The sequence below is a fragment of the Vanessa tameamea genome, chromosome 18, assembly GCF_037043105.1.
Source record: "Vanessa tameamea isolate UH-Manoa-2023 chromosome 18, ilVanTame1 primary haplotype, whole genome shotgun sequence".
In the NCBI taxonomy this organism is placed as follows: Eukaryota; Metazoa; Arthropoda; class Insecta; order Lepidoptera; family Nymphalidae; genus Vanessa; species Vanessa tameamea.
In genome coordinates this window covers 403546-422166 of record NC_087326.1, presented here as the reverse complement: position 1 = coordinate 422166, position 18621 = coordinate 403546, and the positions used below count along the sequence as shown (strand labels likewise).

The following is an 18621-nucleotide window of genomic DNA, read 5'->3' as shown; positions in this document are numbered from 1 at the left end:
AGTGCTTTAAACGAATATTATACATTAATAAAAAATTAAAAGTAACAGTCTGGAAATGTACCACAGTTAGACTAATTCCTCCTATCCTTAAACAATTATTAAACAAACTGTTCTATTAAGAGTTTATGATGTTTGAATACACTTGTCGTAAACTTTCGTCCGACACGAGCAATAAACTACAAGCCTAGCCTAGTATTCGCTTAAGATTCACACATACTATAAAAATTTAATGAATAAACTAATCATTATTAGAATTTAACTTGAGATATGTTTGATTAAACATTGATTATGTCTTTTGAAATTTATAATTATGAATGTTTTACATATGAACAATTACATTAGCATAGTAGATTGCACGATTCGAGAACAGAATAAAATATTCGATGGTATGGTCAAACTCGACTAAATCGATTTGTACACAATAATTGACAGAACCTCTAGTTGACATCTGTTGCCACTTGACTGTGACATTTCAATAATAAATATTAAATGACAATACAGCAATCATGCCGCTGAGATAGGTTATAAAGCGAGTGAATTGTTTTCTTTTATTCTGTTTAAGTTTAATCTGAATTCTTATATCCATCAAAATGTCTGATATAATAGAAAACGAGGAAATAGATAAAGACACGGTGAGCCTGGAGGAGTTAGACAATTTATTTAGCCGAAAGTATAATCTCCTTACAGAGACTGCAGTTACATTAAAGACAACTTATATTAATAAACTAAGTTTAACTAAGTAAGTATTGATACCCAAAATAAATATTTCTATTCACATTTTTATAAGTAACGTATAATACGTTAAGCGAAATAAATAAGGCCTTCTCTAAAGTGTAAAGAGTTACGGAATATGTTTTTAGATGTTCATTATCAATAAAGAAGTGAATGTTATAACATGCAAAATTAAAATTGAATGGTACACATCATTTTGCATCTGTACCTCATAATTTACAGATCATTGAACTTAGCAGTCAGCTTACTAGATAATAGTATTGATGTATATAAGATTGAAAAATCATCTATCAACCAAGTATGTAGGCTAAGTGGCCATCAGAAAGCTCTAACAGAGTTAGTCTTCAGCCCTAAGGAAGATTATTTGCTGTATTCAGCTGGTCATGACGGTATTAAATTGTGGGATACAAGAACCAGTGGCCTGTGTGTGCAGGATTATAAAGGTATATATTATATAACTAAATAAAAATGTTTCTAATTTAAGTAATGCAACAAGTATGTAGGCTGACTAACGGCAAATAGACCTTTTGCTTTATTGAAATTGAAAAAAGGGTAAACATAAACAAACCCTACATTTATATATCCCATGTAATATGCTTATATTTCTGGTATATTATGCAAACTTACAATTTCAGCTTAGTGCTTTCAGACAGACAGACAGACAGACATGCTTGGTTAGTTTGTTGTTGAATAGGAAGTTATTACCTTATCTTAGATGTTCTGTTATTATATATAATACAAAATTTAACTTATTAATATTTTACGTTTCAAATTCAGAGGAGGAGGACACACCCGCAAGACCTTATGATGCTATGGACATTTCCTGCACTGGTCGTGTTATCTGTGCCGGTAGCCAGCTAGTACAGGAAGATGCATACCTGGTCTTCTGGGACCAGAGAAAACCTCAACCACTTGGTGGTTACTGGAACTCTCATACTGATGATATCACACAGGTACATTATAAGATACTTGATGGTCTTAATTAGCTCAGTATGTAATATTGTACATACATATATATATCTTACTTGTTGTCACCTGCTATGGCTTTACTTGCTTTAGGGGTTGCTTATCAGATGTTAGGCATAAAAAAAGTAGTGTCCTTCTTTGGGGTTCAAGCATGCTTCATACCAAAATTCATTAAATTCAATTCAGTGGTTTGACCATGAAAGAGCAACAGACAGAGAGACAGAGTTAATTTCACATTTATAATATTAGTATAATTTATAAAAGACTTCTTAACAATATCAGTTCATATTATATTATAAACATAAATTGAGAACTTCTTTATTTATTTTTTATTTACAATTTCACTCAAAAAGTTAAGTGCTCACGTCATGTACCCACATCCCATAATAGTCTCAAAAACTGTGCATTGCCCCCTCATCCCTTTTCTCTTTGAAGGGTTGGAGTTCATTCTGACTTGCAACATCGGTGCTGATTTGTGGATACACAAGTAGCATTATGTTATCTAAAACATAGATTTCCTCATCACAATGTTTTGGAAGAATTATTATCATAAATTAACCTAAATCAGTGGTGCTAGCTCGATTTTTGACCAATGACTGAGCCAACTTGGCATACTACAACAACTCCAGTGAAAATTTATCAATTCCAGGTTAAATTCCACAAAGAAAAGACAGAAATTCTTGCTACTGGATCACTTGATGGCCTTCTCAATGTGTACAATTTAATGGAAGAGACGGAAGATGATGCTCTTATATATTCCATGAATATAGAGAATTCAGTGGAGAAAATCTCATGGCTAAATGACAATCATGTAGCTTGCATCACCCAGTCCAATGATTTGCAGACATGGGACACAGGTACTGGGGACATCATCAAGACATATAGCAGGGACAAGATTGCTAGAAGTATAAAGGTAAATTATTATTATGAAAAGAATAATTTATTTATATGAGATAATGCACCGTTCACATCGACATAGTCAGTTTTTTTCCTGTCTACCTTAAAAATCAGTGAAGTATCGTCAGCAAACAACACTATATCACAAATACCTTTAACATAGAAAGGAAGATCATTTATATATACTAGAAATAGAAAGGGACCCAAAATTGATCCTTGTGGAACACCCATCTTTAACGTAGATCCAGAAGACTTTATGCCATTAATGAAAACTTGCTGGACTCTTTGACTTATTTATGAAGCAATGAGATCAACAACTTTACCTTTAATGCCATAGTATTTGAGCTTATAAAGAAGCGTCTCGTGTTCTACACAATCAACATCAAAAACCTACAACATCAAAAAAAAATATTTTTGTACTTGCATGTTTTTCAAGACTGGGTTGTAATCATTGTATGATGTGATTAATTATTTTTGTTATTTCTATAAATATATAAATACAGAACTTCTTAAATGCAGTATCTAAAACGGGATATTTACCATGTTTTTTATTTTTATTTGGTGGAGCTCGATATTTCACATTATCTACGAATGTCTTGTTCACGAAAAAAAAATTAAAAAAAATCTTAAATGCATTAAAATAAACTTTCAATTTCAGAGACACAGATCAGATGACTGCTACCTTGTGGATGCATTCATGTCTGCTGACAATATGGTCATATTGGCTGGGTCATATGGAGGAGAAGGGTAAGGACTCTCTACAAATAATAATTTGATTGATTTAATTATTTTGAATGTCGAAAAAGAGGATCTAAGCTTTAAATTGTACATGCTCTTGAAGTTCAGAATTTCTTTGCTAAATCTCCAGCATACATTACCTTTAGTTTATATATAACTATAATATAAAAAGGCTTTTATAGGCACATTTTTATATAAAAGCTAAGACTAATCTATATGAATTTAGGTTGAAAATATGCCCATTCTTTGATAAAATTAAAGGTAATTTCGCTTAAATGCAATGCTTTGTGTCAAAATTGTAAAACTACTTTATAATATAAGAGCATAAAATCGAATCATCCCCTTTAATTTAACTTTTGCAATATTTTTTTTTTTTCATTGCTGTTTTAATTATAAGAAATGTAACACAACTTTTAAAATAAAAAAAAATCATTATAAATTATATATCAACATTTGAATATATAGTTTTAAATTGGAAACAATTTTCAAATATTATTTTCTTTTTTGAACTTACAATCATATTAACAACTACGAACCAATTTCTTTATACTTTTATTGAAAGTGTTTAGTTGCCATGTTTAATTACAGTGAACTTATTTGATCTATGTGTAAATATAATAACCTTATTACCTTTTGTTAACTATACGACATACAGACAAAAGCATGTCATTTGTATTTTTAATATCATATAAAAATTAACAATATCTATTAAATTTTAGTATTTACTTGTAGTTGTAAATTTGTTATCCTTAATTACAGAACAGTGCTCAGGTCGGTGACGGAGATGGGAAAGAAACTGCAGCCTACTACTAACTTCACCAAGAACAAGCAAGTTGTCAGATGTTGTTCATATGATGATGATGTAAGCAAAACTTTTATTATAAAAGTTTAATACCTAAAAACTACACCTGTAACTTTAATGGATTTATGCAAATATCTACTGGCAGTGTTGACCATAGGGTGATCCACAATGTGTATTGACAGTGTTACACATAGCAATCCAATTAAAAAAATAAGTAAATGTTCCTAGTAGAAAAACATTAGTAGTAAAACATTTTCATGCATTTCTTAGCTACTGTGTAATCTATTCCAAGGAGTAGAGATAAAAAACCTTTTATTGACATATTCCATGCGATTTGCTTGAGACTTTCCTTTTAATGTAATATTATTCAGTACAAAAAGTTGTTGTTGAATATATCTTTATTTATAATACAATACTACTCCATTTAACGACTTACATATGTCCCCTTTACTATAATTTTACTTTCCAAGTTCCAATAACAGCTTCGTCAACATTTAAAAAACATTTTTTCGCGAATCCATAATGAATATCATAGATAATTTAAGCTCTTGACCAATGATATCGCGTCATTTCGATGCCATGATCACAAACTACTGCCTGTCATGAAATGTTATAAGTTAGTAACACATATTTTAATAATTTTCAGCGACACTTATTAGTAACCGCCGGCGAGTCGGGTCTGATAAGCGTTTGGGACACTGACAGCACTCCGGAACCTGTAACCATCACTAAGAAACTTAAGAACCAAAGTCTACACGACAAGAGACATAAACCGTATTGATATTTATTTTCTTGTTTTATTTCACCCGCACATTGTTAAATATATTTAAAAATACGACGTAGAACTCGATCGTGAAATGACAGAAAGGAATAAGACTTGAACAGCATTGATTTAATTAATTAATTATATTAAATGGCATTCAGTAAGACTGTCTTCAACATTTGGACCGATCATCGAGCGCTATGTTTGTTTCTAACTTTAAAAACAAAATACAAATGTATCTATTCGAGTCAAAACTATTTCTATAGTTGTTCGATCGAAATAATTATAAAAAGGAACATAATCATTTTTTTTGAACAGTTAGGCTATTCTGTAACAAGAAACTACATTGACTGTAATAATAGGCCATTTGACTAGTTTATAAAAATTCCATATTTAAATAGCGCGCGAAAACGCTACTTTGGCAATGGGGTCAGTGACGTCACTTTCCTGTATTGTAATCTGTGGCACATATAATCCACATACAGTAGGCAAACGAGGTTAACCAGCAAGTGACGTCATCATAAGCCCGACCAATCAGAATCGTTTTGTGTCACGTGACAAGCTATTCAAAATTTTATAAGATATACATACGAGTGAGATACAAAGGGATTTCTTACAGAAACGCACTACAGGTGTTAGATGTATGTAATTTTCTGTTATTCTGACAATGTGTATGTAACATATCACGATTGTTGAAGTAGTTTAAATATGAAATGTAACGAATACTATAAACTCACTCTCGCAAGTATTAAGTAGGACTTGTGGTTTATGTGTGGCTGGACCTTTAAAATAATATACGTACATGTATAGTAACCGGTAACAAGGGAATCCACAATCATATAGTCGGCGAAATAAAACCCAGCGCTGTCATTTTACTATTTTATTTTTAAGAATATAGCACATCATTTCAATTTTAAAACAAAATTTACTAAATACAATTAATTTTATTGCCACAAAATTATTTAAATAAACGAAAGTATTAACTAATAATTGCGCTATAATAATTTCATGATACTTACTTAAATATCATATGACACATAATTTAATGCACTCAAAAAAATATATTAAAAAAAATGTAACCTGTCGTTTTATGAATATAATAAATAGCAATTTGAGTCGATTATACCAACTTCGTATTTATTTTTACTATCTACAATGAATTCTCTTAAATAATATTTGTACTCGGTTATAATCATCAAAATCTTCGAACGAATTACAAACTAATATTCGATTATATTTTTTATTTATCAAACACAAAAACACAGAGTGGACATTTTATAGTACAGGTTAAAAGAGAATGTTAAATTAATTAATTACAATTTAATTCTAGATTATAAAAACGGATTTATTTCAACAATTATTTCATTTAAGTATGTTTAAAAAAATATTGCATCAATCTTTGGTAAGTCCAAAGCAGAATATTCATAATTATAGATTCCGTGATCATCATTTATTCGTCAAAAACATAATAAGCCTGAAACAAAAACGAAAACATTATTAAAATCACACCTGTTTTTTATCATCAAATAGCACGTTTAAAGTGTATGGAATACATATAACTTTATTTTATTTATCTGTAGATAGCGTGTCGTACTACATAAGAACTAAAACGAAACGGGACAACTTTATTATCTTTGCGTGCGTGGCTCAGAGCGTCAGACAGACACTCGTAAGACGTCATACGTGGCTTTGACAGTCTACGTAGACATATAAATAATGCGGTGCGGTCGGGGCGTCGGGCGCACCTGAAGTGGATGGCCTTGCCGGAGAGCAGGCGGTTGGTGTCGGCGGCGTCGTGCAGCGGCAGCGCGCGCGCGGGCGCCGCCTCGTCGTCGCGGAAGGCGTGCGCCGCCAGCGCGGGCGCCACGCGCGCGTCGCCGTACGGGCCGCGCACGCACACCCACGACACGCACACCGCCGCCGACGGCTTGCTCTTCAGGATCAGCTGCGGGAACGCGCACCGTCACCCCGTCACCCCGTCACCCCGCTCTACTGCCGGTATATATTTGCCGCGCTGCCTACTGTTACAACGCTACGCGTGTATAATAGTGTAGTGCTGATCTGAACACGGGCTGCGAGCGCCCGGCGGCGGATCCCGCGAGTAGAGTTACATTTATGAATTAGTGAAAGACCGTATTAAGAAAATATTAGAAATGATCAGCCTTCGCTCATATTATTCTGGCAAGATTATATAAAAGTTTGGAATTGCTATTCGTTTATTTCGTAGGAGTAGCCATTGAGAATTTTCGTTTGGATTCACATTCCAAACCGGTGGTGGAATAAATATTTGTAAGTGTTAATAATTATTAACTGAGAAGACAGAAACGATTCGTTCATCCGAATTAAATGTAACTGGTAACAATACATGATGCCTGATGTTACGTAACCCACATTGTACTTTAATTCCAAATACCTGATAGGTGATCTCTCTCTGCGAACTCTGGGTGGGATCCCGCTGGTTCTTGTTAACGAACGCCTTCACCACCCACTGATGGGCAAAAGCAGAAAACCGTGATGTCTCGTAGTACAGCTTGTGCAGCTCCTCCGTGCGATATGGCTTTAGCTGCAAATCTGAAAAATTAATACTATTTACAGAACATTTGACAAATCTTAAAGACTCGTACTTAAATTTCTAAATGCTCAAAGTACAGCTACTGATCTTGTCAAAATCACAGACGACTTCAGCTTAGCCATGGATAATCGGAGGCTAGATCTTGAGGATATTATAAATGCGAAAGTAACTCTGTCTATCTGTCTGTTACGCACTAAGCCACTGGACCCATTTTGAAGCTGTAAGCTACTCTTTTATATCTTTAACCAAAGACTATTGTTTAATATTAAATAATATTTTGAAATCATTCGGAAAACCTTGGTATGGCCTGATGAAACTATAACTATAACATGTTATAAAAAAGGTGCGAGATTTAATTAGAAATTTATTTACATTTATAAAAAATTTGGCTATCAAACTTTATTCAAACCTTATCAAAACGTTCTTGAAACTTTATTCAAACATAATTTTTCACTATTTGAATTTACTGTTTAAATTTGGTAAGTATTTGTTTAAGCTTAATTTAAACGGATGTAAACATCCTGGCGCCCGATTATGTTAGCAATAAAATTTAGAAGATTATAAGAAAATCAATTTTTCATTTTTTTTGAATAAAATATTTTTGAACATAGATTTGCTGTTTTTGTAAATCTATGTATGTAATGTTAAAATATTTTTTCTGACTTCCGGAGCACTTTCTTTTGAGGATTTGTTTAGTTTAAAAACTTTTCCGACTCTACCGATTTTGTATTTTTTTTGCCTCACAGAAATTTAAACTTGACCTGAGGTCAAGAAATTATTATAAAAATCCTTTTTGAACACAAACCTTAATTTAATCCATACTCTACAAAGAATAAAATTGTGTGCTTATGTATTTTCAGCAGCACCAAGTTCGCAAATTTTCAGTCACTAATTCGGATTGATTCAGTTTAAAAGTCTGCTCCTTTCATTCGTACATGTCAAATAAGGGCTTGCACGATTCATCGCGCCGAGCTCGAAATAAAGCGGGACGAGGAGAGAGATGACGACGGGGAAGGAGTACCGTTGAAAGTGATCTTCTCGCAGGACAGCAGGTCCAGCAGCTGCGTGTAGACGAGCAGGTCGTCGGCGGCGCGGCGCTCGCGGCGGGCCAGCAGCTCCAGCAGGTCGGCGGCCGAGCGGCGCGGGTGCGCGCACGCCGCCTCGTGCGCCGCCGCCCCGCGCGCCGCGCCGCGCCAGCCGCAGCCCAGCGACGCGTAGCGGCAGCCCGTCACCCTGCGCCGCACACTTACACTGCCCGAGTGCCGACTGCGCGCGCACCGCACGCACCGCACGCACCGCACGCACCGCACGCGTTACGCTCGACCGAGTCGATTCATTAGTTTGGTTCGCATTTGGACCGATCGCTTTTATTCTGTCGAGCGTTGGCGAGGGAGAGACTTCATTAGACGAGAAATTTCGTTTCGATCGGTCGAGAGGTCTCGGGTAATTTATCGCTTTATCGCTGTATTTGGTTATTAGTAACGATTTGTGGCCGCGATTTAATTCCCGGTGATTCGAGATATGGTAATATTCCCGAAGAAAAGTCTTACGTGCGATCAGTGTATGCAATGTCCAGGAACAGCTGTACGGTATAAATAAAGGATTCTCCTTATGTTACTCGTGATGAGAAGCGGCGACCTAAGATTTAAGTCTAACTCTGTAGCTCAATCGGCATCGCATAGATGTATTGCGATGTTACACATGCTCTTCTACATACGACATGAGACAGAGGAAAATAGACTTCTTAGAATAGAGGCAAGAGAAGTGTTAACGGTGAGTACAGACGTAAGCGTAAAAGCGACAGTTCGTTATGTCGGTCACCAGCGCCATAGACCATAGTGAAGGCTAACACACCTGTGGTACCTACGGCGCTTGACCGAAGCCTCCGTGACCTCAGAGATGAAGTAGGTTCTTCTCAAGGCGGATATCAGGAGCCAGTACACACTGGTCACTATGCGAACCAAACCAGCGAAAGGATTACGAGGTGCCGAATCGACAACCAGTTGAGAAAACTTGTAAGGCCTGGGAAGGAAATTGGAAATCAGCCCCAAGTGGAACGAACTAACGAACGAAATTAAATAAAGACGTATGCTACACTTAGGACACATGATCGATAAAAAATATATCTTACATGAATAGTAGTATTACAGAAATCAATTCGTTATGACCTACGATATTTTATATGAATATTTCTAATTCTGTTAAACATGTAGAAATACTTTTTACAAACATTGCTATATGGTTGATGGTTTACCTCTCTTCGCATATTTTCTCCTCGTGATGCTGGAGAGAATGACGTGGAAACACTCGAGTGCAGTGCTTGCACTCCAAAGGAAGTTCGGAAACTGTCTTCTCGACAGCCAGATTTCTCGAAGACAAGGTTTTGGAAATCTCCACACGACAGTTCGGACAGGTGGCTGTCTCGTCGCGTAATCGTGCGTCAGCGAGCAAGTGATTGAAGCAAGGCGCACACATTAAGTGGCCATTACTACACTGAAAATTAACCAACATTGAGTAACATTTCAGAGTGACGGGAACTCTGTGGGAACACATCTTTTAGACACAAATATGCAAAATTGCAGTGATATTGACGGCAACTTAATAGTTATGATTAATATTTAATAAATTTCACTGTGTAAATTTAAATTAATAAAAATTTAATATATATATTTTTTTCAAAATAAACCTAATGTTTAATTCTTTTTATTAGCAATTTTATAAAATAATAAGTAATAAAAACTATTAAAAATATATAGCAAAATAAAATTTAGTGTGTATGGGTGTATTCTACCTGAGCCGCTCATGATTTGTGGACCCTGAAATCAAACTATAAAGATTCAGATAATAAAAACTTCAATATTTTATCTGTTACTGACCGTAAACTATTTAATACTCTTTTTTAATTAATCTATTTCCAGTCGCATAAACAACATAATGATAAATTGATTTGTATTGTTGTTAGAAGTTACATAATACACCTACTGAAATTTGCACTTAGTATTCTTTATAAATGTTACTCGTCTTGATAGCTAATCTTGAAACTTGAAAAACGAGTAGTTTTAGCATACAATTTTAATTTTAATTCTGTGGGTTAGGAATGGGGTACTTCTAAGGTGTTTCAAAGAAAGAACTACATTTCACAAATAAATATTTATTGACGTGAAATGCTACAAAAATGTACATACTACATAATTCCATTAATGATGAGATCATACACTAATAAACTGTATCAATACAATATCACAGACTCTTAACCGTAACAAAAATGTAATAACTTAACTATGCAAAGAGTACATGGAAGTCTATAGTCGCAATTTATTTTAAATTAATCATAATATCCGTCGACAATTTCACAAAATAATAACTAAAACACATCAGGATGATTCGAATAAAATAATCTTACACAGCACAAAATTTCCAAATGATGCCATCGTAGTTGATCAATTACAAACCACAACTTGAATTATATAAATTTTATAACTAAAAATAAATATTACGAAATCGGAAACTTTTGTTATCGCAACGCAACATCTTATTTTATGTAAAACAATAAAAATTTAAAACAGCTGATGAGACAAATAAGTGGCTATCAGCTGTTTTGAAATACCTGATACACGGCCGCCTGCGGCAAGTCCAGACAAACTGCGCAACACAATATGCCCCCCAGTCGATTCTCCAACTTTTCAATCTGCTCATTTTCTATTAGTACAGTTTTACGCTTTTTAGGCGAAGGCCCTTCGTCGTCTTTGAGATTTGATTCGATTATATATTCAGTATTCTCGCTGGAAGAAGGCATGGGATCACCCTCAGGTGCCTCAGCCATTTTCGAGAGAGAAAATTGAAAAAAAACGACCTACAACACAATGTCAACGCACTAATGTCGGGCACTCAAAACTGACAAATCGTATAAACAATTTTCATTCGCGAACAAAGGTTTGTTGTGTTTATATAGATTTTCAACGCCCCCCTCACTTCATTCCCTTACGGGTGATGAAGTACGAGTAGTGATTTTAACAGATACTTTATTGGCATCACTAAAGTTTATGGAAAGAATCGACGGCGCAGTATTCACTAAAAATTATATAATTTTTTTATAGTCAACTACATCATAAAATTTCACTACTGTGAACTGTTTCACAAAACACAATATTTTTCATGTTCTAATGCTACCTACATACTCTCGCATAGTCTCTTGCGGATTGCGCAGGCTTAATTTCGTTAAATATTATTGAGAAAATTTAATTGGTTATTGGATTTAAAATAACTCTACGATATTGGTACTACTTAAACTATTAAATTAACAATAAATCGTTTGTCTAATGTTGTGATAAATTAAAAATAAAGTCGCTTTTTTTTCGCGCATGTTGCGGTACTAACAGCATACTTCGCATGTGTGAGAGTGTGGTTAATCCGCTTGTATCATGTTATTTCTTAGAATAGAGAAAACGAATGTCACAAGTCTTTTAATTCCTGAAAAATGCATCGGCCAGAAACAGAAAGAACAATATTATTTTGGAAAAATTATTTAATTATAGCCACAATATGTAGCTGTTTTAAAATAGTATTACTTTATAGTAATATATTAATATCTATATTTGTTATATATGTTTTGGTAATGAAACTTATGTAATTCGAAAGAAAACATAATATTGTCAAAAATTTAATTTGGACACACACAGCATCAGCTTTTGTGTATGGACATGTTTTCTATTTTATAATTTATCTTTTACTCTGCAGTGAAGGAAAACATTGATTATTATTTATTTTTAGGAGAGGCTCCAAATAAAGGGATAATTTATAAGTTGTGATTTTGTTGTAGAGTATGCAATATTCGTTTTTTACCTTTTTTGACTTAAAAAGGTGTATGACATTGATAAAAATAGGTAATAAAGCAAAGACATGTTTTACTTGTTTTATTTATAATTATTTAATTTAAGAATGTGGTTGGAAACGTTTCATTTTAGGTCATATTTTTGCTTTTTTTGCAATGGATCCAAATGCAGAAATGACTGTGCCTTTAGTCCCCGTAACATTGCTGGTGAGTGGTTGCTGGAGTAGGCCTGGTTGCTTGATGCTTGGTTTGTTAGCAACATTTGGTGCAGCTTGATCCCATTTTGATTTTCGTTTTTTATCTTCATCACTGTCTGACTTCTTGGCTACACCAGAGATGAAATCGAACTTTGACATTTTATCTTTTTTCTCTTTCTCCCGTTTCTCCATTTCTAATTTCTGTACTTTTGCAAGTTCATCATAGTATGATTCTTTACCCCACTTGAGAGGATCATATATTTCTGGGGGATAGTTAGTATCTAACTCATTTATATCACAAAACTGTATAAGTTTTTCATATATACTAGGATTTCTAAAGTTCTTTTTATCTTGTATAATTTTATTCATGTCTAGGCCTTCTGTCATCATGCGGCTGTAAAATTTAGCTATTGTGTCTTGTAATTCCTTTGGACATTTCCCCTGAGGCTCGGGAGGTATAAGAACGCCATCTTCTGAGTCCTCGGGTTCTGAGCGAGGAATGGCCTCATCGGTGTCAGTCTCCATTGACAGTCTCCTCATGTCATCTTGATTTTCAGTGCTTGGTGACAAGGGTTCTTCGTCAGATACAATTGTGTCATCGACATATGAAACAAGTCTTCTTTTAGGAGAAACGGGCGCTGATGCCGTTTGTTTTGTTTCGTCTACGTTTTTTGGACTTGTGGGTAGCGATTGTGTGATACTAGGTTCTTCTTTATCTGGTGTCTGCTGGCCATCTTCCATATCCTCCTCTCCTTCGGAGTCCGTGTAAGTTGCTGTAAGAGAAGCTAACGCCTGTGAAGTCATTTTGGTAAACAAGATCGACTAGGTCGTAACCTCCAGGCCGTTTCAGTTTCGTTGGCAAATTTAAAGAGAATCCGTAATAAAGTAACTTATTTATTGATAAAACTTAACTTTTCTAGTTATTTTTATTTATTACCAAGTAATTGTAAAGGTTATTAAATAGTTTTTGACATTTGTTTACTGATTTTTGTCTATATAGTTGAGTAGCTGACAACAGTTGACAATTGATTAATGACATAAAATCATATATTAATTATAGAGTATATAATCAATATTATATTAATATACAATATTAAATAACATAGGATAAAACGATACAAAAAAAAATTAAAACATATTTATGATATTTATTAAAGTATTTTTTTTTATTTATGCACTAAAAATTGTTAAAGTATCAAAATTATTTTATTTCAAGTATTACAAGTAAATATATACTCATGGTTAACTTATAAATAAATATAAATTTCACATTAAAACTAATATAAATTATATCACAACGATTACGTAGATACTCATTCAAAATTATGTTACAGTTAAAAACTGTTTCAAAACTGAAGAAAACATGAAACATCTGCAAAGTGAATCGCAATGCTGTTAACCGTCAGAATTCTTGAAGTTTTTGACATTTCTCGGTTGACGAGATATGATGGGGTGTTAGAGTTGGCCAATGTGAAATGTAAATTATATATCCACTTTGTACATATTGTGATATGAAAAAATAACCTGCTCTATTTTCGCCACACGGCTTCTTCAAAGTTAACTTCATAATGGCCACGCAGCCGAGTGACAACACGGAGTTTCCGCCCGATATTATCCTGAAACCCTTGGCTCTAATCGGACTCTCAGGTTTGGACACTGTAAACAATGCAATTCATAAAACAATTTGGGACGCATTTTCCAATAATAGACGACCAGACCGCGCTTCAGTTAGATTCAAATTATTAAATAACACGTTTGAATTTCCTGTCGTTAAACCTAAAAGAAACTCGTATGAGTGGTATATACCGAAGGGAATATTAAAGAAAAACTGGATACAAAAACGTGTGTCCTTAATACCAGCCCTCGTTGTTATCTTTTATGATATGGAATGGAATGATCCACAGTGGAATGAAAAGATTATCGAATGCGCATCAAGAGTTCAGTCAATCCGTGCTGCGGTAGAAGGGCACGCTACTCGAGTTGCAGTCGTCGTAGTTCAGAGTGGTCTGTCACCTCCCCCCTCTGAATATATGTTGGGAGCAGAAAGAGCTCAAGCTCTTTGTTCTGCTTGTGAAATACAATCAAAATCACTCTTTGTTCTTCCTCATAGTGACCATTTAATGGGGTACATAATAAGACTAGAAAATGCCTTTTATGATATTGCACAGAATTATTACCACCATGAAACAAAAAACATCAAACAACACAGAGATCACTTGAATAAAACAACTCATCACTATTTATTTGTGCGACATCAATTTAAGCTGGGGTTTTTGAATGAACTGAAGCAAGACTTGAGTACAGCCCATAAGCACTACATGCATGCTTACAATAACTTACTAGAGACAAGACAGGTTGATACCAATATACATGAGATAAGAACAGTCGCAGGATATATCAATTATAAACTTTGTAAGTTGCTTTTTGCTCTGAATCTAGCCAGAGATGCAATTGCACAACTTAAATCACACATTGAGAGGTACAAAAATAGAATAGGACCCACTGAATTGCTCTTTGAACATTACGCTTGGATTGCGAGACAGTACAGTGCATTTGGAGAATTATTTGATGAAGCCATCAGAGTTGGGCTACCTGGTATTCAGTCTCAACACCCAGGCTTCTATTACCAGCATGCAGCTCAATTCACAGTTAAACGACGTCAAGCAATGAGATCAGTTTGCTGTGAAGCTCAGCAGTATCCTCCACCTCCAGATCCCATGGAAGGTATTGTTGAATTTTATGGGCAAAGACCTTGGAGACCAGGAAGACTCAGTGCTGACCCTCATGATCCTCAAAAAGAACAAGCTGCAATACTCGCACTCCAGTACAATGAAAGGGTTTTTAATCATTCTGCTGTTATAATAAGTTTTCTAGGTAGTGCGATTTCCCAATTTAAGACATTCCACTCCCCTCGGATGAGAAAACAGCTAGTAGTTGAAATGGCAAATGAGTATTATTATTGTGCCGACTATGGTAAAGCTCTCACACTACTCTCTCATATGCTCTGGGATTATAGAAAGGAAAAATGGTGGTTTTTAGCCTCACATGTTTTAAACCGAGCATTGCAATGTGCATATCTGTCAGCAAAAATACATGACTATATCCAACTTTCAATTGAGGCACTGTCAAAGAATATTCAAGTGCCAAATAATGATAAAGACAGAATTTTCAGGAATATAATATCTGTACTAAATTTAAATGTACCAGCTCCAGAACATGATCTGCCGGCCTCTTCTCAGGGTAAAGCATTAGAGTTGTGGGGCATGGCCATTGATAAGGAACCGCATATTGTCACTATAGATATGGTCAACATTGCTAGTTTTCTTGAAATAAAAACAAAATTCAAGCAACAAAAATACAGAATGGATGAATTAATTGAAATTGAAATATTTGCACGACTCACATATAATACAATTCTTGAAATTAAAACAGCCATTCTAACAATATCCTCAAACACTGAAACTATTGAAATACCAATAACTGATAATGACAATTCAATTATAAAATTAGAAGGTTGTAGTGTTAAGAAGTTTTTGTGTAAATTCAAAACAAATTCTCATGATAATGGATCAGAGTTAAGTATAAAAAATGTGTCATTTATTCTTGATTCTGATAAAAAAAGGAAGATCATTATGAATTTCAAAATAGAAGACAATAAAAGCTTACCCATTATTCATCCCGAGTTACTACATTTCATACTGAGTCCTAAAAATGATTATGAATTTGATTGTATTGTTCCTTTGACTACAACATTCATTACTAGTAGAGAGTGTAGACTATCAATAGGAATTGATAATGCAGTGCCTGCTCTTCAAGGAGAATGGTTTCCTACAACTTTTACTGTGACTAATAATGAAGACAGTTTGGTCTATGACATGACAATAGTTCTTTCACTTTTGAGCTCTCCTGACAATGCTAATCCTGAAACTGTAACAGAATTGAGCTTTAAACAAGGTGAACCACAGTCTCCACCTTTGAAACTCCTTATAGGTAATGTAAATAAGGCTTCAACTTATTCAAATAAATTCTATTTGAAGACCAACAGAACTGCAACGGCAACAGTTCAAATTAAAGTGTCATATAACATAGACCTGAATGAAACTCCTAAACTTGAATGTGTTAAAGACTTTACTACAAAAATTTCAGTTATCAAGCCTTTCGAAGTATCCACTAACTTTGTTACAATGAACTTCAAACCTGTCTCCAAATGTTTTGTAGACGATCCATTTATAGTTATGCCTCAAATAAAGATTTTAAGTCCATGGGATTTACTTATTTTAGATACTGAATTAGAAACTGTGGATTGCTTCAAATATGCTGATGACAAAAAACCACCTTCTTGTATAAGTAATTTACAAGTAGCTGAAAAAAACATTGCATCTGATGCTATATGCATCCAAGCCAAATATAAGCCAAAAGATCTTCCCACAAGAGTTGGCTTGTACAACATAAGGTGGCGACGGAAAACCAACACCGATGGCAGCATTGTTATGAGCAGCACTGCACTGTCTGGAATTACTATAGATGACTGTCCTATTTCAATTGAAGTTAACTACCCTGAAGTGGTGGATTTGCAGACATCTGTTCCGTTGAAATGTACTTTGATTGGAAATACCAATACAACAATCAGGCTCAATCTATCTGTGGAAGGAACGGATGCGTATATGTTTTCTGGGTACAAAAAGTTTTCCGTTACAGTGCCCCCGAAGGATAAAGTTGAGCTATGTTACAACATTCATCCATTAGTTGCCGGTAATACTGTACCACCTAGAATAAAAGCTACTGTCCTCGGCGAAAATTCTAGACAAGAGGTTATAAAGGAAATGTTTGAAAAAATCTTTCCACAAAATATATTTGTTATGCCTAAATATAATAAGTAAATTGTATTAGATTTGTTGATTCTTCAGGTTGAGATTTGTAAATAGTTATGAACAAATATGTAATTATAATGTAGTTACCCTGTAATTATTATTCTTAGAATAAATTCAGTTAATTGTTTTTATGTCTGTTTTGTTAACAGAAGGTATTAAAGTTCTTATTGAAAATAAACAAGAATATTTTATTTTTACAAGTCTTTATTAAGTAAAACACATTATTAATTAATCTTTACGAAGTTCAAATTTCTCCTCCTGGATGCCATTTGCTGTAATGATCAGTATGTAGATACAGTCACCAGTGTAGATATCACGTTCAGCTGCACTGATGAACACATCCTTTAAAAGGGCTAAGGCTTTTTCTCTTGGCAAAGGCACCTCTGTTACATTTTGCATATTTTTCAAACCTATCTGGTTGTCCAATAGAGGTTGCAACTGAGCCCCAGCAGAACCGCCAGCCCGGTAGTTAGATCGTTCGCAATGACCGATAGGATCATAACTGTACACACATCCTTTTCCATCAGCATCTAAGCCAGCCAAAACATTAGAAATATAATATGGAAAGAATCTCTTGTAGTATAACATAGTAGATAGCATCTGAGCTACAGCGGGCGTTGACATTGCTTTATTATGTTCATGTTGATACATTTGCATTCTGGCGTGCAGTAACCGAGTAAGAGTAAGAGTATCACACCAGCATCCTGTAGCCCCGAGCACAGTCCGATCGGAGAGTTTGAAAAGTTTTTTCTGTTCTCTTGTGTAGATAGAGAAGCCGGTACTCAGTCGAGTGTCGGCTCCGATCACAGCGTAGTCTTCACCGGCGATGGCCACAACGCTTCCACCATTGTCTGCGTAAGGTTCAAAACGATGTTGTTTAGCGCCAGGCACTGCATATTCCGGAAAATTTTCGTTCATGCTAAGCATTTTGGCTATTTAAATATTATATTATCAACGGAAAATCTTTTTTGAGGGGATGTTAGAATAATGACATGCACAAAATAATGATGAGAAATTTTGACAATAGCTAAATGACAAGCAGTTTCGACTTTAGTTTGTTGACAGTTATTTCATTTTACGTTATACTTAAATTTGTACAAGCATATTAGTCCTTAATGCTACGATAAACTATGATGTACAAATAACTTATTTCTTCATAATATAGTGGATTTAAAGCTATGCAATTAAATAATAAAAAACTATTTTTACAAACAGTAGTGTAATTTAATAACCTGTGATGCAAATGTACACG

The 18621-nt window shown here is 34.6% G+C and overlaps 5 protein-coding genes across 6 annotated transcripts; 2 read left to right on the top strand and 3 right to left on the bottom strand.

The window, feature by feature from the left end:
- The first annotated feature begins 486 nt into the window (after positions 1–486).
- LOC113401045 (WD repeat-containing protein 89) lies at positions 487–4920 on the top strand. Its single transcript, XM_026640758.2, has 7 exons — positions 487–739; positions 955–1175; positions 1510–1685; positions 2348–2611; positions 3254–3342; positions 4093–4195; positions 4782–4920. The coding sequence occupies exons 1-7, from the start codon at positions 591–593 to the stop codon at positions 4914–4916; spliced, it is 1137 nt and encodes a 378-aa protein (XP_026496543.2). The 5' UTR covers positions 487–590; the 3' UTR covers positions 4917–4920.
- An 843-nt stretch (positions 4921–5763) lies between these two features.
- On the bottom strand, positions 5764–11478 carry LOC113401043 (uncharacterized protein). 2 transcript variants are annotated; one of them, XM_026640754.2, is made up of 7 exons: positions 11078–11478; positions 9725–9963; positions 9325–9492; positions 8492–8703; positions 7312–7469; positions 6644–6843; positions 5764–6372 (listed from the first exon to the last, which is right to left on the bottom strand). In XM_026640754.2, the coding sequence occupies exons 1-7, from the start codon at positions 11291–11293 to the stop codon at positions 6345–6347; spliced, it is 1221 nt and encodes a 406-aa protein (XP_026496539.1). In that variant the 5' UTR covers positions 11294–11478; the 3' UTR covers positions 5764–6344. The 2 variants fall into 2 exon arrangements, with proteins under 2 accessions (XP_026496539.1, XP_026496541.1); XM_026640756.2 differs by lacking the exon at positions 9325–9492 and having other exon boundaries at positions 11078–11473.
- Positions 11479–12368: 890 nt separating this feature from the next.
- LOC113401039 (SAP30-binding protein) lies at positions 12369–13522 on the bottom strand. The gene has a single exon (XM_026640749.2). The coding sequence runs from the start codon at positions 13300–13302 to the stop codon at positions 12436–12438; it is 867 nt and encodes a 288-aa protein (XP_026496534.1). The 5' UTR covers positions 13303–13522; the 3' UTR covers positions 12369–12435.
- Positions 13523–13881: 359 nt separating this feature from the next.
- Gry (gryzun) lies at positions 13882–18374 on the top strand. Its single transcript, XM_026640765.2, has one exon. The coding sequence runs from the start codon at positions 14067–14069 to the stop codon at positions 17376–17378; it is 3312 nt and encodes a 1103-aa protein (XP_026496550.2). The 5' UTR covers positions 13882–14066; the 3' UTR covers positions 17379–18374.
- LOC113401051 (proteasome subunit beta type-1) lies at positions 17556–18408 on the bottom strand. Its single transcript, XM_026640766.2, has one exon. It carries the CDS (start codon positions 18294–18296, stop codon positions 17598–17600), a length of 699 nt encoding a protein of 232 aa, XP_026496551.1. The 5' UTR covers positions 18297–18408; the 3' UTR covers positions 17556–17597.
- Between the last annotated feature and the right edge of the window lie 213 nt (positions 18409–18621).

Coding starts and splice junctions, on each gene's coding strand:
- LOC113401045 (XM_026640758.2), top strand. CDS start 591: ATGTCTGATATAATAGAAAACGAGGAAATAGATAAAGACACGGTGAGC. Junction 740..954: donor AATAAACTAAGTTTAACTAA/GTAAGTATTGAT, acceptor CATAATTTACAG/ATCATTGAACTTAGCAGTCA. Junction 3,343..4,092: donor GGGTCATATGGAGGAGAAGG/GTAAGGACTCTC, acceptor CCTTAATTACAG/AACAGTGCTCAGGTCGGTGA.
- LOC113401043 (XM_026640754.2), bottom strand. CDS start 11,293: ATGGCTGAGGCACCTGAGGGTGATCCCATGCCTTCTTCCAGCGAGAAT. Junction 9,964..11,077: donor CGCAGGCGGCCGTGTATCAG/GTATTTCAAAAC, acceptor GTTAATTTTCAG/TGTAGTAATGGCCACTTAAT. Junction 8,704..9,324: donor AAGCGCCGTAGGTACCACAG/GTGTGTTAGCCT, acceptor TGTGCGGCGCAG/GGTGACGGGCTGCCGCTACG.
- LOC113401039 (XM_026640749.2), bottom strand. CDS start 13,302: ATGACTTCACAGGCGTTAGCTTCTCTTACAGCAACTTACACGGACTCC.
- Gry (XM_026640765.2), top strand. CDS start 14,067: ATGGCCACGCAGCCGAGTGACAACACGGAGTTTCCGCCCGATATTATC.
- LOC113401051 (XM_026640766.2), bottom strand. CDS start 18,296: ATGCTTAGCATGAACGAAAATTTTCCGGAATATGCAGTGCCTGGCGCT.